This window comes from Serinus canaria, chromosome 2 (genome assembly GCF_022539315.1).
Source record: "Serinus canaria isolate serCan28SL12 chromosome 2, serCan2020, whole genome shotgun sequence".
NCBI classification, from domain to species: Eukaryota; Metazoa; Chordata; class Aves; order Passeriformes; family Fringillidae; genus Serinus; species Serinus canaria.
This window is the reverse complement of record NC_066315.1, coordinates 50262224-50284516: the sequence shown is the minus strand read 5'-3', so window position 1 is coordinate 50284516 and position 22293 is coordinate 50262224. Positions and strand designations below refer to the sequence as shown.

Genomic DNA, 22293 nt, shown 5'->3' with positions numbered 1-22293 from the left:
ACCATCTAGTAGCTCTTGACCTCTGGAAAACCACTGGGTAAGGGCTGCTTGTTGTGTCCCAAAACCAGGATTCTATCCAGGTGGGGATGCTTAGCTCCTCCCCCCCTGAGCAGAGCATCTCACAATGGGCTGATGTCATTCTGAGTCATGTTGTGGGTCCTTGATTACCCATTAAACAGCAATGGCTCCTGGATGGAGTTATCTCTGAGTCATGTGGCAAGACATTGATGGGCTCATTAACAAAAGATGAGGAAAAAACAATGCCCGTCCTGGTTTCAACAGCTCTTGAGGATGGGAATAGAATGCATCTCTATGTATTTATGTAACCTAGGACAAGTGCACCCTCAGTAAATTTGTGAATGACAACAGATTGGGAGGGAGTGTTGATCTACTGGAGAGTAGGAAGGCTTTGCATAGGGTTCTGGACATGCTGGATTGATGGGCTGACATCAAGATCCAAGTCCTGCACTTGGGTCACAACAACCCCATGCATCACTACAGGCTGGAGGAAGAGTGGCTGGAAAGCTGCCCAAAGGAAAATGGGCAGTGGGTGCTGGTTTGACAGTATCTGAACATGAGCCAGTGTGTGCTCAGGTGGCCAAGAAAGCCAATGGCATCCTGAGCTATCCTGGTGATAATGTGGCCAGCAGGACCAGGAAAGTGATTGTCCTCCTGTACTCAGCATTGCTGAGGCCACATCTCAAATTGTATGTCCATTTATGGGCCCCTCATTACAAGAAAGGGCATGTCCAGAGAAGGGTAACAAAGCTGTTTGAAGAGTCTGGAGCACATTTTATGAGAGGTGGCTGAGGGAGCTGCGGTTGTTTAGTCTGGAGAAAAGGAGTCCCAGGGGTGACCTGTGGTATTCACATGCCCTCTGAACAGAGAGAAGCTGTGAGATAAGCAGAGAAGAAGGAAAACACAATTCTTATCTTGCTTGCTGTGCCTGTGTTGTGCTAAAGTAGAATGCAATATGGAGATTGTTTACCTAAAGTGAGGATGTTTTGTTCCTTTGGCCTATCAGAGCCAAGAAGTGTGTGTGGGACTTTCACGAGACAGTCACGAGAGAAGGAGAGTTGAGTGCAGTTCTGTGCAGTTGTGAGCAAGAGTGAGTGCCTGGCAGATTCAGTTTGGATGAAATGTACATAGTATAGTGTAGTAAAGTAATTCATTAGCCTTCTGATGATGGAATCAGATGCATCATTCTCTCTCCCCTTCGTTGGAGTCGTCTTTGATTTACAATAGTGACCCTATTACGCTCTACAACTACCTGGAAGGAGTTGTGAGGGTTGGACTCTTCTCTCAGGAAACCAGCAACAGGATGGGAGGAAATGGCCTCAAGCTGTGCCAGAGAAGGTTCAGGTTGGACATCAGGAAGAATTTCTTCACAGGTTTTAGAATGGACTGTCTAGGGATGTGGTAGAATGATCATCCCTGCAAATTAGAATGGACTGTCTAGGGATGTGGTAGAATGATCATCCCTGCAAATGTTCCAGAAACAACTGTATGTGGCACTTAGTGCCATGGTCTAGTCAACCAGGTGATTTTTGACCAAAGGTGGGACTTGGTTATATCAGAGGTCTTTTTCAACCTTAATGGTTCTATGATTCTATGATTCTAAGTACTTTTCATAGTGGAGAAATGTGTAGCTGTACATTAGCATATATGGGAATGGGTCATAATGTCAAGCCTGGACAAACAGCTTAGTTGAAATGTGGCCATCGTCACAGTGAATGAGAGTCAGCTGACCTAACAGCTTGATGGGGTCAGTGTATCTTGGTGTTGTTTCGTGTATTGTTTTCTTCAAAAAATTAAGTTCAGCAGTTCTCAGCAAGCAGGGAAAAGAAATATTTAGCTGTTATAGTACAGTGAAAGTCAATGTACGTCTGATTGGTCTGTTAAAATGAGAGTATGGCAGCAAAGGAGGTGGAACTTCTCATTGTGGCACCAGATCCCTGTTTCTCCTTACAGTTCCACCTCCTTCCCTGCACATCCCCTAAAAGGTAGGAAGAACGAAAACAGGATTGGTTTTGTTGACTGTTTCTGAAAATTATTTTGGGGCTTAATCACTTGAGCTGAATGAAGAATTTATGCTGCCTCTTCAGCTTCTGAGGTGCTGTGCTTTAAAAATTTGCTGCAATAGCTTTTCACCAGTTAAAAGTTTATGAATGAGAGAGAGTTGGAAGTATCTACTAAATAGAAGAGTTTTTGTCTTCCCCTTTTTACTCAAATATTTGCTGTGTTGGCTGGGATCAGTAAGCTATCTATAAAATAAGTTCCATCCAGGGATGAGAAGGAAGAGGTAAGAGGCTTTAATTAATCATATAGAAATAGCCATTTTCTCAAAATAAGTAGCAAATCCAAGATGTTTTAAGCCAGGCTTGCTGGGTTTCAGAGTGGGATGTGTCTACAGCATTTACGAGTGAGATCATGGACTAGGACAGGAAATTTCTCCCTAATACCAAAGGAAACTTCATTTTCCTCTCTAGATCTTTTTAAGAAACAACTTTTGAGGTTCCCCAACCCCCTTTCAAGTTTATTTTCTGGTAATGAATCAAAGGATCAATTTATTGTTAGTATCCAGATCCAGATGCCCACTGCCCTGTATCTTCATATGCAGATTTGGCTGTGTGAATGTCAGCATACTCAGGTATGTAGTTTTGCTTGCTCGTTAAGCATTTGGGATGGTGAGGGTCAATTGGCGAAACAGCAGTTCACAGAATTTTATGTATGTGGCATTCATATTTCTTGATGTGGCTTGTTAGGGGAATATCTATGTGTTGAAAATAAAGGAAGATCTTCAGTCCCTGTGACATCTTTAAAACAGACCTTTACAGTACACAGAAAATATACTTTTATTCCATTTTATAATATGATGTGATATCCAATATTCTTTAATCATTACATTCAAGAGGTTAGACAAATGCTAGTTTCATTACAAGGTCTTGATGTATTGGGTCTATAACTCCCTCTCTGTAATATTTTTTCTATCAGGTAATGATTAACAGTAATTTTCACATTTTAGTTGCTATTGATGCTGGTTTATCATTGTCTTTGCCTTCATGTTATTCACATTGTTACTTGCATTCCACCTGAGTATTTGGAAATTACTTACAAGAGAATAAATGTTTGAAGCATGAGATCTAGAGCTGTTATGTTAGAAGAGTAAAACCATCTTAATTTCTTTCCATCATGAACATCTTTTTCCTCCTTTTTAGTGATTCTGTCACTTTGCTTTGGCAAGTGGAGAGTTATACACGGAAGAGCTTCTGACCACAGAGTGCTTTGCCAAGTATTTCCATAAAGTGGAACAAAACATATTGGATTTTCACTCTGAGAGAAACTCCTTGAAATGCACATGAAAATATTTCCTAGACAAGACTGCTTTGTGAGCTGCAGCCAGCTGTGCTAACTACTGCAGTCAATCTTCAGAGTTTCTATCAGTAACAGGATGATTTTTTCCCCAGCTAGCAATATATACTCACTGTTCATGAGAGACACTATGGCCTTTCCAAGTGGCCTGGTGCCACCACTGAGTGCTATCTCCACTGCCTAAGAAGCTGGCCTCAGAGAAGAAGTACATCCTAACAATGTGCACAGCTCTCCCTGTGCTTCCCCCCCTGTCCAATCCGTGGGTTGTGCAGTACTGAGAGGGTTGTGTACTGATGGCAGTGGTTGTTGAAGGCTTTGTGCCTATGGAACTCGTGAAACAGATGAGCAAAAGAAAAAAAACCAAACCCCCAAAGCTGCAGGCTCAGTTTGTGAGATATGGAGATTTCCAAGCAAAAGTGAATTCCTGTTGCCTTTGGCATTGGCTGTGGACTGGAGTTGGGGAAGCTCTGTGCTGGCAAAGTCCAGCCCAGAAACAAGCAGGAAATACTGTCTGCTCAGTTACTAGAGAGTACTGCTGACAACGACACAAAGCAGACATCAGACTGCTGGTTATCTGAAGAAAAGAAAGGCTTAAGGGGCTTTCAAGGATGATAATCAGAGGAGATTCTTTGAAGTATCTGAGGTAGATCAGACACACCATTTCAGTGATTTCAGATTATCTTGAATTCTTGCATAGTGCCAGTGAGTTCCCAGTCAGTAATGCCACTAATCCTTTTTGTGTTCTTGCAGTTTTAAAATATTCTACAAAGCACTATTTTAGAGGAAAGTGTGTTATCTGTGGAATTTTGTATTAGAACAACTAAGCTGTATGTGCATGAGGGGCCCTCCAAGATTAAATTACTCTGACCTGTACTTGTTGTCAGTCATAAGGAAACTCAGAGCCAGACCTTTTATGTGAAAAAAATCCCTAGCCTTTTATGAGCTCAGGCATCCCTAATTGCACTACATATGTGAATAACTGTGACCCACATTCTTTTGTACCTCAATTGCTGTGGAAAGAAAGTACGTTAGTATGTTCAGGAGGTGGCTGTTAAGTTAATTGGTACATTTTTGTATCCTTGAAGCCTCAGTGAAGGCATTTAGAGAACTGAGAGGCAGGGAGTGATAAGTAGGAGCAAAATAAAAATTTTGCTTTCCAAATCCTAGAGAAACCCATAAGCTGTTGATAGCACAACTGAAGGGCTTAGACCAAGATCATGAAGAGTGATTTGAAGGAACCATTTCAAACATCATCAAAGAGATGAGTCTTTATTTTAGGTTCCTGGCATGTTTGTCCTACCCAGCTTTGCAAACCATGTATGTAGGAAGCAGATGTTTTGTGATATCTCCCAAAAGTAAGTTCTTAAAATGCAGTTAAAGTCTATATAATTGTCCTGTTGTGTGGAACAAAACATCCATATGTTCATCTAAATTCTCATTTGGGAAAGTATCCCTTCTCACAAAAAGTTCACATTGAAATTACCGAGGAATAAGTATGGGTCAGGGTCCATGATGAGAATAAAAAATGGTACAAATTTAGCAAATTTTCCAGTGCTCAGTGTAAGCCTCTACCTTTGGTGCAGGTTAGAGAATTTCCAAATAGCTAGTGAGTATAGTTATAAAGTCTGTATGCCAGAGAGGATATAGTAGGTAGATGCACAGTACCTAACTTTTGAGACTTAGCATAGCATTAGGTGGACAGTGCAAGTGTCTTGCACTCTCTTGTGATATTTTCTCAGGAAATTTATTTTAAGACTTCTTGGATGAGGATACTGTTCATGATCCTCTGTGGTGTAAAGTGCACTGGTTCACAGACAGACACCACAGAACAAGAAAACTAGTAACAACAAGGAAAGCAGAGTGTGTGCTCTGACAACAGATGCAGGGTTCCTCAGAATTCACTCTTGTTATTCTGATTTTGTATCCTTTGGAAAACAAGCAGCATCACAAGAAAAAATCTGAACAAGTTAAGTTAATTTTCAACATCTTCAAAACAGGACTTTTCTGCCAACAACACAAGACTTCCAGGACATTTTCTCATCAGTTCTGGAATGTATGCGCTAGTACCCAAGATTTGCGAGGAGGATTTTTTCAGTTTAAACAACAGCAATAAAAAAAGACCTTTAATTTGAGTATAGCTAAGGAAAGAGAAATATAAGATGCTGGCAAATGTATTTTCTAGCAACCTGAGGTTTTTTCCCTTTTAAAAATATGCAGATTATTTTAATAATTCCTTAATGAAGTTTCAATGCCTTTCATTGTTGGTTTTAATCAAAAGTTCCTGAAGGAATACCTGGTAATCAAAAGAGTTTTTAAAAGTATGATGTGAACTCTGGCACAGATAGTCAGCGGTATTCAATACAATACATAAATTACATTAAGTTTAGAAATTAATATCACTTTCTATTGAGAGCCACATCTGGCAAATCCTTTTCACATGTTTAGTATTGTTCTGTTGCATCTCCTTAGTGACCCTGCAGATGCAATATCTACTAGTAGGTTGTATGCTTAGAGAAGCAAAGAGCTAACAGGTCATAAATGAGTGTTAGAATAATTGAAGTCACACCTCTGTGAGAACACTGGTGAATGCAAAATAACACAAATTACCTGTACTTATATGAATGTTTGCTTTTGCTGATAGTCATAATATGGTAGAAAAGTTGTCAGATAAAAGCCTGGTATTGGAGTACCAGTGTTGAAGGGCAGGTAATGGGCTGGGGAAGATTACTTAAGGAGATGTTTTAGGCAAGGAACTTGCAACCAGTCATGGGTGGAGATGAGTGGGAAGAAAGTTGAGGAAGTGAAGTGATGACTCTGGGTTGGTGCCAAGGCCAACATCAGTTCAGAGGAGTTGCTCTACCTTTGGGGAAGAAATGAATGATGCTAAGGTTGGGAAAAATTAGAACCAAATATAATTATATGAACTGCCAGATCAGGCTCAGGAAGATTGGAGGATTTTGGTTGGACATAAGTGAGAGAGAGAATGGTCAGGTTGTAGTGGCTAGCCAGTAAGTCATCCCGTACCAGCTATGCAAGACTTGCTTGGGGAAAAACCCATATGGGGTCTAATTTGAAAGTTGTAAGTCAGGATGAGGCTGAGGAAGTTTCAATGTCTTGAACTTGTGTGTTTCATTGCTCATATTATAATGATGAGAAACCTTTCTTTTCTGTGGTAAAGAACTTTGAGAAACAGACTGTGAGCCAGCCTGAGCTTCATGTTTCTCATAACCAGGTCAACATTTGTGATGAAGTCATAATACAGTTATTTGACTAATTATCTGACTATTTATCTGATTGACTAAGAGTATGTAACACTCCGAAATGTTTCAGAAAGAAAGTTTTCCAGATAAAGCTTTACACTGTCTTGTTGGAAGGGAAGCAGCCAACCCTTTTGGTGATGTTTTCTATGCAAGCTAGGAACTGCTATGAAGCTCATGCAGTAAGCTGAATTTTTCAGATGGGCTGTATAGTCATAGAGAAACATTGCTCATCAAAAGCAATGACATCAAAAGCACCTGACATCAGCAAGAAGTGGTATCTGCATTGCTCATCAAAAGCACCTGACATCAGCAAGAAGTGGTATCTGCAGTTTCTGTAAGCCCTGAGTTGCGCTGCTGTTCCCTGTTTGTATGATAAGACAGCACCAACCCTTCAGCCTCCTGGAGCAGTGTGAAAATTGAGTTTAGAGAGCTGACCATCATAGGAAAACACATAAAGAAACAATTTTCTCTCCCTCCAGAACAGCACAATGAAATTGAAGCCTGAAGCTAAACAGTGAGCAGTGAAGGAAAACCAAAATATTTTCTCATTAGCTGAGTTTCTCCATCTTGAACACAGAGCAAGCCATGGAGTCCATGGGAAAAGTTTTCTCGGTAGCCTTTAATTTATAAATTTGTGGGAGGCTGAACCAGTATGATGAAGCCAAACTCATTTCTGCTGTTTCCTAGCATTGAAAAGTTTTAATGTACACCATTACTAGAATCACTCGAGTTGGAAGGGACCCGTAGGGATCACTAAATCCAACTCCCTGCTCCTTATGGGACTCCCTAATTAAACCATATAACCTAGAGCATTGTCCAGATACTTTCTGAACTTGGATGGGTTTGGTGCCCTGACTACTTTCCTGGAGAGCCTGTTGCTGATTGACCACCCTCTCAGGGAATAACCTTTTCATACTCTCCACTCTGAACTTCAGTAATGTAGCATTAATATTAATCATTCAACTGGACAGTATGCTAATGAAGCCAGAAAGTCATTCAAGTAAATTTTCCTGTATTCATTAGTGCAAGAGAGACTCCTCTCTTCTTGATGAACTGAGAATTGATTATCTAAAGGGGGGGGTGATAGACTGAGAGTTGGTGATCTGAGGGGTGGTAACTGATTTGAAAATACAAAGTTTTGTCCTACTGTGATGTATTAGAAATGTAGTGGGGGGAGGAGGAATGTTTTGGAAAGTTTTCATTCTGAGTTCTGTGTGTTTTTCTTTTTACATATAGTTGTAAGTTAATAAAGTTTTTTTTCTTTATTCCTAAGTTAAAGCCTGCTTTGCTCTATTCCTAGTCACATCTCACAGCAGACACTAAAAATATATATTCATAAAAGCACTAGCATTATGCCAGCATCAAGCCATGACACCCCCTGACTCTAATGTGTTTAGTCATGTAGTATTTCCTCATGATCCATCTCTTAGAGCAAGATTCTTGTGGCTGTCTTCTTCCCAATGCTGGTCTGAATAATGTGAAATAAGGAAGTACAACACAATGCTATGATGGGAGGTATTTAATTTTCCATAGTATTTCATCATGATGGTGTTTCTTAGCAATCTGCTTTTTCTCCCCAAATCCGTAATCTCATTGTCTTTTTTGTTTTCTTGCAGGAGGAGCTGGGCATTGCTTGTGAGTTACTGGAGTCAGATTTCCTCAAGTGCAGTGTGGGATTTCCTTTCATGAGATCCAAATCTAGGGTAACTTTGTGATATTTGCATTTGCAGAATTTTGGTCCATTTACCTTTTTCTCAAAGAGTGGATGGAAAGCCAATTGCTCTGTTAAATGTCTGTGATTGATACTTTCTCTAGCTTGCTAAGTCAGGTATCCAAGCCTTTCACAGTTACAGAGAGTAGCTATCCTTTTTCCTGCCAGACAGGGCCAATGACAGTGCTCTGGGCACTGCAATAAAATGGCTTTGAAAAATGGTGCAAAAGTTGCAGCTTTGGAAAACTTTCATATTTCCTCTGCAAAAAATTAGAAAAGGACTCTCTGTCTTACTTATGTTGCCTCTGCGAGTTTTTTTTGTCTTCTTTCACATTAAAAAATCCAGTTGGCTTCTTTCTGCCACTAAAATGATCTATATAAATGACCAACCCAGAAAGGTGAGAAAATGAGGAATAACTTAAGGATGATCTGAAAAAAAAGAGTCCGAAATTTTCCAGGAAGTTTCCATTTCAAAAGCAAATCCTTTCCATTTGAATTGATGCATCCTATGACCCAATATAAAAGTTTTTGTTTTCTGTTTTTATAATTGACTTTTTTGTGCTATTTTGAAAAAGTAAAAAATATTTTAAATGGAATTGAAAAAATACATGCAGTAGCAAAATATTATCTAGAATATAAGAATGTAAGCAATTGAAATGACAATAGATTTGGACACTATTTTACTTCGCCAAAATCTGTTTTGGATTTAGACAGAAAAATTACATAGAGAAGTAATACACCAAAGTAAAATTCTTATTTCAAAATTAGCACCTGTTTTCACCCATTATGATGCGTGTCCTGAATGATGCTTTGGCTTTTGCCACTTGCTCCAGGTCTCCAAGTGCAGGCCTGTGGCATGGACTTTATTCCCCCAAAAGATCTCTTAATCAGCAAATAACATACTGACATAGTTTCAGGTAGTGATTCTCCTGTTCTGCAAGGCTCATTCCCAGGCAGATGATCTCCTCAAGAAATGTCTTTGAATGGCAATTCTAGTCAAGGTCTGCTCTTAATGAAGGAAAACCCAAACTCTATAGTATTTGAAGAAAAACACAATTACTAAGACTTAAAAGATAATTTGCAGAAGTGCTCTTACACGTATCAAAATATGCCACTTTTGTGAAATTAGGCCAGTAAAATATAAATAAAGTTTCAGAATAAATACATTTTGAAACAATATGCAGAGTCTCTAAATATGGCTTTTCTTTGCGCAGTATGAGTTCAATGTGATCTTTGACACAAGCCATTTGACTGGGCAGGAAGAAACACTTACCTTCCTTGTCACTGCCCAAAGGTAAGGGGACCCTTATATGTCTAGATGACTTGGATATTCTTTGTTCCATGAAGTGTGCATTACGTGTGCTTGATGATTGCATGATATTAGCTGTAGATATGTATATGTGTAGTAAATTAGGTTAAATTACTGGGGCTAAATGCATGTATTTTGGTAATGCGGAGGAACTTTGTATTGAAGCTCCTGAAAAATGAGGTGGGATCATACATAGGTTTTCTTTGCCAGGCAGTTGCCATTCTGAAGGATCATTCTGTATTCTCTCAGTTGAAAGGCTCTTGTGTCTCAGTTGAAAGGCCCTTGTGTTTCAGGCTATCTCTTTGGACCATGTATCAAACTCAGCTCAGCTGCAGTTGATGATCAACACAAGATAGCCCAACCCATTTGTTCCAGCATTTGAATGAAATAAACATGCTGGGATGCAAGCCAAAAAAGTTACATGTTTTAATCAGATGGTCAAGGATCCCAGTGTTAGGTTCTAAAGTCACGTATCTATTTTTCCCCACTCTGGATCTTCAGTGAGTCATGACAGACTGTGGAAAACAGCTAGATAGTGTACTTCCCAAAGAGCACTGCAAGTAGGCATTGAAGTAGGGTTGCAAAGTACGCAGGCATAGGCATTTTGTCTTGGGCAGGATAAAAGGTGTTATGCATACTCTGTGCCTTCTAAGGTGATGTACCATGAAGAGGCATACTTGCATGGGTGATTCAGTAACAAGCACTTCAGTGTCTGTATGGGATCCAAAGTGCAGCTGCATTAACATGGGCCATTGAACTGCTGCTTTGGTATGTTGGGTGTTTGACTAGTTCCTCGTCCTATTTACTGTGTAAATGAACCAACTGCATACCCTTACGTATCCAAATCATGATCTTCAGTCTGAATTATCCTTCCAAATGGGATGACACCTCTACAAATAGGTAGAGATGAGAGATAAGATGTAGCAGCTGCTGAGTGTCATAGTCTTACAAGACATAGTCTGCCCCTGCAGTAGCAGTTGTAGGTGGGAACAAGATCCTGCAGCACATAGGACTGGTACGACACAATGAAAGTGAGACACGTCACCATGTCTTGCATGTTAGTGAAGTTTTATTCTCCATCAGATGTTCATCATGTGTTCAGATGACCCTGTGATGCTTCTCAGTCAGAGACATCAGTATCTGCCAGGTGAATGCCAGTTAGTGCAAAGATGGGTCAGCAATACTTTAAATTTGCACAGTGTTTTCCAACCTTGGATAGCACAGGACTTCCCTTTGTAATCTCACTTCTTATATTTCTGTGCCCTACCAGTGAGAAGTACTAGTCTGTGCCTTTAGATGAACAAAGAAATAAATAGTAATTGTTATACATAGAGTGTAACAATTACTATTGTAATTGTTAGAGATGTTATGAGAAAGTTTCTCATTGTAGAACGTAGAGAGAGAATAGTTATGTTTTGAAGGATTTAGCTGAATCTCCAAAGAGAGTAGTGCAGGTCTCAATGCTGATTACCCTAATTTCCTCTATGACTTTAGGCAAATTGCTTAATGCCCTGGCTGTCAAATGAGTGCAACAAAATCTTTTTACCACAAGAATTGCAGGGAGCCCTGAGGAAAAGTCAATTATAAGGAAATTGAGAGAAAGTACCTGTGCTGCAGTCAGACTGCCATAGGTGAAGGCCTTTTTTCCACACAGAACTGGAGCTCGTCTGACAGAAATAGCTGGTCAGGGAAGCTGTGTCATTCTGTCACGGGAAAGCAAGTGTTGCCTTTCAGGTGTCTACTTGAGCCTGTCCCGTGTAGCTGCAAATTTGGCAGTAGAATCTGTGACAAGAGACTGGTTCGGTATTGGAACAATTGGAGAAAGAATTAAACATCATATTATATTTCTCTTACACTATTTGGTTGTTTTTAAAAAAACAACAAACCTTTTTCTTTGCTTCCAGGTGTGAACTGTTTTTCTAGAGCTAGATTCACTGAGTTGTGTTCTCCTTTTCTGACAGTACCTTTACTCCATTTTAAACAGATAAGAACATATCCATGAACCCTGTGTAGAATTCTCCTTGCTTATTCTGTGTGCCACCATGGTATCTTGGTATTGATTTTGGATGAGAAATGTCTCAATTTTGGACTCTTCTGTGAGCCTGTTCAGGGGAAAAGCTTTTATTAAGTGGGGGTCTTTTGCAGGGGTAAAATTTGCGGAGTTTTCTATCTGGGCCATATTTTATCAGCAGACATAGGCAATGTGTCAGTTGCAGAAAGCTGAGCTGTAGGTAAGCATGTAAGTAGCCAGCAGGCTCTATTTTTGTAATCTGAGCAACTGGTAATCTTCATGGTATCACTTGGGATGTTACTGCCTGCTGTTGCCTCAGTGATACTGTCCTCAAATTAATATGATAATATCCTTTGTTTTGCAGTTTGATTTGTGAGTAAATCCAACAAACTGCAAGGCAAAAGTGATTCCAGAGTACTACTGAAGAAATTGGAAATACATGTAACATATCTTTCAAGATTATTGTTTTAAGCTGTCACCCAACAAGCAGACTCATCATCAGAATTAGAATAGTTGCAGGTTTGTGTGCTAGACATGCATTACAGGAACCTTTCCCAGACTTCATACATAAAGTATTCACACTGAAACAAACTGACTTAAATGAGAGCTAATTGCTCACTTTTTTCCTTTCTTCATTTTGTTTTTGACTGGCTGAGGCTACTGCCTTTGACAATGTAAAGTAGAAGTGTTTTTATTTTGGCAGCTAAATACAGAAAGAGGGGGAAAGAGAGGGTGGAATTGCTGAGAGGTCATAGCCAGTTCACTACAAGAGTCTTGCCCGAAAAACTGCTTGCAGTAGCAGCAAATTGGTGCTATAGAACAGTGTAGATACAGTGAAAACATTTATTCATTTGGTGAGTCAAGACCCTGTGTGCTGTGTATCCCTCACAAACTGATGTGTGGTCAAACTGGGAGAAAATGAGCCCTTGCATGGAAGTCTAAATGTTCTTGTTTCTCTCCACTTAGTATGATGGCTGCTGTAGTTTCCCACAGACATTTGAATTCATACCTTGTTCCAATATACTCTTTTTTTTAATGAGTCTGTTCATGTCACAGCCACAAAATTCATGCTTTTTGTGTGTGCCCTCTCCAGGGTTGAGTGAACTTTCTTAAGGAGCTGATATCATTCAAATAGAGAAGCTCAGAGTAAAAGGCAGAGAGATGGTGACTGTGAAACTGTGATATATTACAAAGGCTGTCAATTTTATGTTTATTTTTCCTTTCTGATAGTGGAAACCTAGAACACACTGACTGTCTGCATGATAATACTTTAATCCTGTCTGTGCCCCTGATGCATGAGGTGGACTCATCCATCAATGGGTAAGTATCAATCACCAAATTAAAACAAAAACAACAACAATAATAATAATCATCAGCATCATCCTAACGATGACATCTGAATTTCTTCTAGTGAAAAAATAAATTCTTCTCTTTGTTTACATGTATCCTGACTGTTGCTTTTTCCTTGTTTCCCAGACTCTGGTCATTCAGACAATCTCATTCAATATCTGGAAATTTTATTAATTTCAAGACTGTACCTCATTTTCACTACTTCCTAATTAATGCTAATTAGTTGCTATCACATTTATAGTAGGTATTTTAGTGATTGTGTTAAAATTCAAGTGGTGCTGTAGATATGATGGACCTTAAAATTAAATTTAAAAAGAACAAGTAAACCACATCTTGTTCCTTAGGACATGTCTTTAAGGAAATGATTCAGAGTCACCAGGCCAAAAGTTAGGGTCAAATATTCTGGAATTTTAAGGAGATTAGTGAAGTCTAGCTGTTTGTCTTTCTGTTTAATTTCACAAAAAGAAATTGCTTCTGCTTCTGTTTATTTTCTTATTTCCTCTAATTCCTAGTCTGTGAGACATCTGACTACCAACTGCGGAGCATCTCTCAGCCTTTGACTGAAATACTTGTATAACATGTAGCCATTGTGTCCTCTCCCTAAGGCTGCACGTGTATGAGTTCCTGCCTTTGAACTTGGGGCTCTTCCCTTCCACTTGGCATCACAATCTTAAGCCTAGAATTAAAGATTTGTGGTCAGTCTCAACAGTCAGACCATTCTTTAGCATAAACAGTGCTTTGAGTTGAAATTGGAGGACCTGAAGATGAATTAGTATTCAGGTAGACTGAGAAAGCTGACATTAATTCCTAAACTGGGGAAGCAAAAACTCATCAATAGTGTCTCCAGAGGTTTGGTGTCTCATCTATGGCAGCCTCCACACTACAGGTATTGTCTAAATGACCAGTACAGGTTGGCATCAGTGGAAGTCAAATATTCCCTTGACCACTATGCTACATGTGTAGAAAAAAAGTTAGCCTGCACTGACATGTGATTTGATTGAAAAGCTGAATAAATGCAAATTCAAAGCCTAGACTGGGTTTTACCTCATAATGCTCATCCTGTTGGATAGAAATAAAATCCTTAATTACTACCACAGCAGTCAGAACAGGTAAAAAGTTTGTTTGAGCCTGCTCAGAGAAAGGAAGTACACTGTCTAACCTCATAAGATGACTAGCAAAGACAAAAATCTCTGTATTGAGAGTACCGTCTCAGCAGCATGCTCTGGAAATTTTTGAATGCTTTCATTGTTACAAATTCTTTAGAAATTGAACTCTTGTTTCTTGATGCTTTGATACAGATGGATATTTATTCAGCTTTACAGATATGAATGCTTTCATCTGTGTATTTAGATTTCTGTTTGTTACCTACAGAATACTGCATGCCCAAACATAATAAAAATTGGTTTCTCTTCTTTCTCTTCAGAATGTACTTTTTTAAAGCACAAGGTTTCTGAATTTATAAGACCCACCTAAGTGCCTGTGTGGATTATATTTTTCTTTCTCATAGACAAACCTTAGTTAATTGAAGTTCCCAGAAAAATCCAACAGCCAGAGAAAAGTTTGGTTTATTGGAGGGCACATTCCTAGGCATAGTAATATTAGTAATACTCTTCTTTTTAGACAGAATATTTTTGAAGCTTGTTTTATTAGTTTAATTGTCCTACATTTGAATCTAGAGGAGCAAACTTCATTCCTGGTTATAAATAGCCCAGAATGGCTTGTACCATATTTGGGAGAAGCCTTCTGGAAGAACACTTTAAATGGGAGGAAAAATCTGTCTTTCACTGTTTTCCCTATCAATTGCTGTCACAGGATGCAGGCAGGAAAAAAGGAAATGTACCTAAAGAGGCTTAAAATCCTCTCTCAAAGTGCTCTGATTCCAAAGGAAAATGTGGGAAGGAAGCAGAGTTTTAGGCAGTAGGGAAGACTAAGGTTTGTCTAAAATTACACCAGGACCCTTTCCAGATAGTGGAGAAGCCTGAGATTAAAAGAAGATATAAAGGATGCTTAAAGCACTCCTAGTCCTCTTCTGCAGGATTTTTAGGTATTGTGTTGTGCTTCAAGTAATTTCCGATAAAATCCTACTGCATTTTACTGTGTGATTAGATGATAGGAGTGGTTTAGGGAACTTGAACTGCTCTACTCTCGTTGAAAGCAGGTTATCCCCCTCTAATCTTTCCTTTAATCATCTGCTTAATAATAAAGGTAGTAAAACTTAGGTAATTAACTGTTTATTCCAGAAATGCTATGTAAGTGTTAAATAAAATTGAAAGATTACTTTAGTGAATATGCAACTTAAAGTATTCCTCTTAGATACTTTTCATCAGATTAACTTGGTAGTGCAATGATTTCCCGTGTTAATCCAAACTACAGGACTTGAGCAAATCAACTATGCCAGGGGACTCCAGAGAGGAGGATTTGTGATGGGAAAGGAGAAAAAAGGATAAGTAATCAAAAGAAGTCTGCTTCATTGGTGGGATGCTAACTCATGTCAGTTGAGATGCTGCTTCTGTAGTCTAATGTTGCCAAAAGGAAATCAAATCACAAAAAAATAGATTAATGTAAAATGGTCCCATAGAATTTCACATGACTAGAAAGCAAGGGGTCCAATTCAGCTAGACACAAATATATTTCATTTTGGTCACAAATTCAGCTTACTAAATTTGTATCTTGGTCTTACAGAGAAGTCTTCCCTACTTCATTTTTCTACGGTGATTCTGTGGCAGCTTCCAACTTTGTTCAGTTGGAAAACCATGAATGTCTTTTCCAGTCTCTCAACTTCACACTGCAGGTAAAACTCATCCTTATTTTGACTGCTTTCCTGATTGACAGCACATTTTTGTTTTATATCTATTTTATTCTGAGTGTGTTAAGGGCTTTTGTGCATGATTTTGGATCACAGTCATGGGAAGAATGGGAGCTTTGGACAAGGTTTGTAAAGAAGACCCTCTTGTGGAGTTATGAGAGTCAGAAAGGACTCCCTTGCTTTCTAAACTTCTCGAGAGGCATCTAGGTGGAACTGAATCCAATCCTAGCCTCAATTGGGTCAACAGTTTTTAACTGAAGGTTATGTAGGTGTACTCACTCATACCAACAACTGTGGGCAAATCTCTTTTGCTCAGCCTCAAGGAGAAACCTTGAGAGACATCTCCACTCAAGGGAAGAATCTCCAGACTCTGTCCTGGAAGTGGTGTGTTAGAAGTCCATGCTGATAAAAGGTGGGACTGAGCTTTTATGGTATAAAGTGATTAACTGTCACTCATGTGTTTCTAGGCTAGCTGTGCCAGCTCAGCACCTTTAGACAAGTTATGTATCCTATCACTTGTTGATTCCTTTATCAGGAACATTGCCTGTCACATCCTCAGTGGTACCAGTTTTTGTCAGGAAATGCTGTCTGAATGTTTAATTTTGGGATTGATGAGTCAGTCTCTTTTGGTAGTCCCTGCTTTTCAGAGACAGGGCAACTGAGAGGTGTTTTAAAAGATTTTATTCCCTTATCAGTCTTGTTGAAGGGTGAGACATAAGAGATGTAAAACTCAACATCATTATATCAGAAGCCAACCTATTTTTTGGTTAGAATACCTTATAAATGTTCTTCAGCCTATTAGCTTTTGCCACACAATGCTGCTAATACTTCTAACACCAATCACCTATATTTTCACCTCATGTGGTGAGGTGCTACAATGCATCTTTCAGTTTCGGTTCTCTAAAATATCTGTTTGTTTTGGAAGACCATATTTTGAAACTTGTTGAAACTTGTTTCGAGTTCAATCTCTCTCTCAACAATGTTATCTCTATTCCCTAGCCTTCCTAAGTCAGCACTGTATGAGCTTTCTGTCAGGTTTTGAGAATCCCTTACAAATCCATTTCTCACAAGCCTTTGTAGTCTTTAACACCAAAGTCAGCATGACTTCCCTTCTCCATCCATCATGGGTAACTTTTACAAATAGGGTTTAGTTTGAGCTGTTTTACCTCCACTCAGGTAGAGCATCCCACCACAATGGTGTACAATGCATTCTTGATTGGATACCATATTTACAGTGTGCAGGGATGGCATGTGTCCTTTATCTGAATATATTATGACAGGAATTGCAAACATGGCAACTCACTTCCACAGGGAAAATGGCTCCTACCATTTGTTTCTCTTTCACCTTTTTTCACATGCTGGGTAAAGAGCCCTAATTACTCAAGTGATACATCGTGGATGAAGCCACAGGTTAAAAGTGGAGGAGTAATTCTTTTTAGTGGCATGGTCATTGAGCAAAGGAGTGAGCAGCCTTTATCCGAAACAACAAACACATAGCTCTGCCAGGGATTCAGGCTTGCTGAATGCCCCAGCATGAAAATATTTATAGCACTACTGATAACAGTACAGTATAGGGAAGAGATAAGGACACTAAATATAGTAATTACATATGCTCTGAACACAGAGAGACATGGTTCTCCCAGGAAAATTCTGGGAAATTGTGTAGAAGCTGTGGGAAACTTAAGACGAAAGAATTCAAACAATTATTATCTCTCTTTCGGTAACCATTGTTTATAGATATGGTTTTCCAGTGTGCTATTCATAGTCACCAATGGTATGAGATGTTTCTACTTTGAGACCAATCAAGAGTCACCTTAGTGAGTCACATTATAAAAAGACCCACTACTTTCCTTAAATGCTTTTGCCTGAAGACTGGAGTCTTCTTTTCGTCCCTGACTCAACAGCGTCATCAAAAAGACAGGTGTGAGAAGCTTTCAATAAATACCTCATAGCATCTCAGCATTATTCAAGTATTACTTAATATATATATTACACTTCACAAGGCAGTTAGGTGGGTTCCTGATGTGGCAAAATATATGGATGGATTATTGTAAGAAACTCTTGTGATGTGGCCAGCATTAACTGGTGTTGTGTCTCATTGCTGTAACTGCATCTATTACAAGCCCTACAAATCCTTTTCAACCACTAGAAGGGACAAGGGAATGATAAGGCATGCAGTGGTAGTTTCATTTATTGTGAAAAATAGTGTTTTGTCTTTTTTCTTTCTGTTTTCCTAGGCTGAAAACTCAGCTTATAACAAATAATATGTCTGCCTCCATGGACAGTTTGCGATCCACAGCAATTAAGCCCCCACTGTCATACAGTGCCCTTAGCTATTTATTGAAGGACTGAAAGGAGGATTTCAGGACATAAAAGCTTTTGTGAACCAGGCTATTAATTCTTGTGATTCTGGTTTCCTTCTTGGGGGTTTGTAGGTCTTCTTCCCTTCCTCCTCCTCATACCCAGTGATTGGTTAATCCAGATGAAGAATGGATGCACTGATGCTTTAACTAGATATTTTCAGTAAAGCAAAGTGATAACAGGGAAGGAAGAGAGAATCTGTGTTTGGCAGTACCACCATTTGTCCTGCCAAATGCTCGTCTCTCATGCACACACTTAGCAGTTGCAATAGTAATATTTTTTTCCATACAGAAGTAGAAAATTATACCATAACAAGTCACACATCTGCTACCCCACAATAATGGGGTAAACCTTCTAACTGTATGTATCAGAGAGAAAAGATAGTTTCACAATAGGTAAAGCATTGTTTGTATCACTCCTTCCTTAATTATTTCCTGCCAAATATTTAAATTTTTGAGATGGAAAAAAAATAATAGTTTCATAATCAAAAAGAGTTACAAAAGAGATGAGTTATAAAAACATTGGCCTTTATAGCAGTTTTTATATGTGAAAATTTCTACTAGATCAAATATGAACAAGGAAACAGAAAATGCCTTTTCTGCAATAACTCATATCTAATCTTAGTGAGATAATCAAAGTTTTTAAAATGTCTAACACGAAACACTATGTTTGTATTTCATGCAGCATTTATTATACTACATTTTAATGGGATTTCTCCCCCTGGTGCCTCAGGGCTTTTGTGAGGAGGATTTGGCATTGCAAACCAGTTCTGTTTATCCAGTCAGTCATTTCTTCACATATAAACAAGTGTTTGAAGAATGAAAACTTACTGATTCTAATATTTGTACTTTACACAGATAACAACTGCATGTTACATCTTTTCACAGTAGTATCTCAGTGTGGATAAATATGGTAATGGGTTTCATGTTTTTACTTTAGTGTTTTTTAATGCATTTATATTTGTGTTGTTAGAAAGGATCAGAAAATATTTTTCCTAATAAAAACTGTAGATACAAATGAGAACTTACTTTAATTGAATTTTTTCCATGGATTATTTCACTTCAGCAAAACTCCATAAGTTTTGGAATTTTCACTGGCTGCATGTCAGTGGTGGATGGGAAATTCTTTGAGCTTTTGTTGAAATTTTGGGGGCCAGGGAGAGATAGAAAGCTAATATTTTCCTCTAAAAGTGTAATTTAATTGAAAATGCCAGAACTTGAATGGAAGTTGTTCACATGCATTTCCTGGCAACTCATTCAGAAAACCCACAGTCCAGTAGTCACAGTAATTGTTTGGCTTCTGCTCCATAAGGAAAACATATGCAGAATATCATGCAGTGGTTAACAGATGAAAATGAGAATGTTAACTGAGAGTAATATTTCTTATAACCTTCAAGACTTTATTACCAAAACATTCAGTGTACTAGCAGTGTCTCTCTATATAAAATATACTGTTTGTATTGATGGCTCGCAATTATCCTGCAAAGCTGCTTCTCCTTTGATATGTGAGCTGAATACTGTTAGGTAAGCTAATCCTTTGACTTCATTCTGACACTTGAAAAAGTAGTCTTAGTCTGAAGACTAAGAAAAACCTGCAAAGTACTTTTGTTTCTTCAAATTTACCTGTACTCCCAGCTCTGAATCTACCATAGTTTCCCATTTATGAGAAGTCAAGTATGTAATTTTATTTGTATTCATTTTTCTCTTACAGGTTTATAATGCTGGACCAAGCACTCTTCCTGGAGCTTTTCTTGAAATTTCAATTCCAAACCGCCTCTCTGCCACTGGAGCTGAAATATTTCATATTCAGCAGATGATGGTGAGTATGTTACAATGTACTCTGAGCCCAGAGAGGCACTGAGAGCTACTGATGACTAAAACAAAAGTCCACCAAAACTCAGTGAATCAGTTGTTTTTTCAGACAATCAAAGGTTCTTTGCATCTGTGGCCAAGTCATAAGTAGCTGAACCCCTCCAGCTATTGGCTGTTCTCCCTCACCTAGGGCAAAGAAAACTAGTTGTATGTTCCTGGTTTCCTACAATGCTGTATAAAAACTAGGTCAGGCTGATGCTGAAGGAAATACAGAGAACACTTTCACAAGTCACACCTGCAAAGAGGATTGTCTCTTAATGAGTTCTCCCTGACTGAGGGAATAAAAAATGGTGTATGTAATATCGGTAGGATGCTTTATCAAGCTGACTCAGATTCCCTGGGTTTTTTTCTGTGGTTATCAGCTAGGTCTGAATACATTATTTTGGTATACATAATAGGTATACATATTATACTTATTTTGCTAGAGTCCATGTTATAATTTGTTCTTTTTGAGTGTTCTTTTAACAAATGTAAATAACAGAGAAAGTTCTTTCAACACAATGCTTTTCTAAAGATAATTCTGTGTCAATTTCAAAGAAATTCAACATAAACTGTGGTAGACAAATTCTTAGATTTAATTTCTAATATTTATTTATTTATTTCAAAACCTTTGTTAGACCACTAAAATACCATCATTTGCACTGTGATGGCCAAAAGGTGGAAACCTTATACTGAGGTAAATTTATTGCTGAAATTCAGAGTAATCTGCCTTTGTGGAATAAAACCAGCTTTTTGGGATTATTGAAAGGAAGAATTGTACTTTCATGTTGTTGGTTACTTTTCTAGCCTTTTAGCTGAAAAGTATTACCTATTATGTAGGTAACTGTGTCACTGAACATGTGTAAATATAGAGCTGAAAGATCTTTCTAAGCAGGTTTCCAAGATTTTTACTGTTGGAAGGTATGAGATAAATATAGATATAGCTTATAGATGGGCAGTAAAGACAAAAGGACTGAGAAACATGTGGGAATACTGTATGAAGCAATAGTAATGCATAGATGGAGTCAATTCACCAACCAGACTTGATTAGTTCTCCAGCATATGTATAATTTTCTGTGGCATTGCTTTCTAATGTTTATTTAGTCCAGCTTTATATGCAGAAGATCACCTTTCCTTTGACACATTGTCTGCCAAAGTATCATGACCCGTTTCTTTATTTGTTCCCTGGTCTCTGTGTGCTGTAGGAGAGAGTGTGTTCACAGCAGGCAGAGAGAGGTGGAAGTCTTCCTAATGGATTTTATTTCCCCAAATGTCGGTATCTCCTCTAAAGTCAGACACTCTATAAAGGAAGTCCCAGCTGAGTGGTGTGGTCTTGAGCACTGTGGTAATAAATGCTAGCAGGGTTTGTATTGCTTTTCCCCAACAACAAGTTGCATTGCTCTGCACATTATTTTACTGAATTGTACTTTGAAATTTGTTTTTGTAGAAATGTTAACTGCTCTTGTGAGACTCTTTGCAGGTAGTAGGCAAGTATGTTTTTATGAGAGATGTCTGCCTCACACACTGGCATTCCAGTAATTTTGACTATTGATTTTGGGTACATGGTCAGTAGAATTCTCCTACATGACTTTCTGAATACCTCTAGCATGTTAATAAATGTGTGCCAAGAAAATCCCGTCTGGATTTTGAAACCACCTGGAAAGTGGTTTCCTTGCTTTACAGATACATAATTGGAACACTAAAAGGTTTGCTTGACTTCACACAAGAAAATTGTGTTGGAGCCAGGCACTGGACCAATGTATCCCAAATCTTACTAGAACTAATGTATCCCCAGTCTAATTATTGTAACAGAGAAGGCATCCCACTCTCTTTCCTACTGCTGCTCTCCCAGAGAGTTTTTATTGACTGAAAAGGGAACTAAAATCATGGAGTTTTTCAACTTTTCATAGAATAGATCTAATTAAACAAGGAAACCTAAAAGGAGATGAACTTTAGAAAATGGTTTACAACAGCTGTTTCTCCAAGACAATTTTTGTAAGCATAATCATTAAATATTTCAAGGTTTTGCTTCTTTTGCTTATTCCCAGAATCTAGACTTCAATGAAGATAGTAAGGTAATAGAATCCTTTCAGACAGTGCAGGTGTTTCTGTCATTATTTTCTCTATGCCTATAATTCAGCCATTCTAGCTGTCAGTGTTGACAAAACTTTGAGAATAACTGTCATTAATACAGATGATTAGGAATTGTCATTTATCTGTAAAACACACTGTTGATACAGAACTTGGGATTTGATGACATAAA

The 22293-nt window shown here is 38.5% G+C and overlaps 1 protein-coding gene across 1 annotated transcript in view; it reads left to right on the top strand.

Annotated features, from left to right (window-relative positions):
• ITGA9 (integrin subunit alpha 9) overlaps positions 1-22293 on the top strand; it is a 236973-nt gene that overhangs the window by 157298 nt on the left and 57382 nt on the right. The window contains exons 19-23 of the mRNA XM_030233983.2: positions 8249-8335; positions 9558-9637; positions 12894-12983; positions 15696-15804; positions 19891-19998. Coding sequence (XP_030089843.1) covers positions 8249-8335; positions 9558-9637; positions 12894-12983; positions 15696-15804; positions 19891-19998 — 474 coding nt within the window. The remainder of the gene's footprint in view (positions 1-8248; positions 8336-9557; positions 9638-12893; positions 12984-15695; positions 15805-19890; positions 19999-22293) is intronic.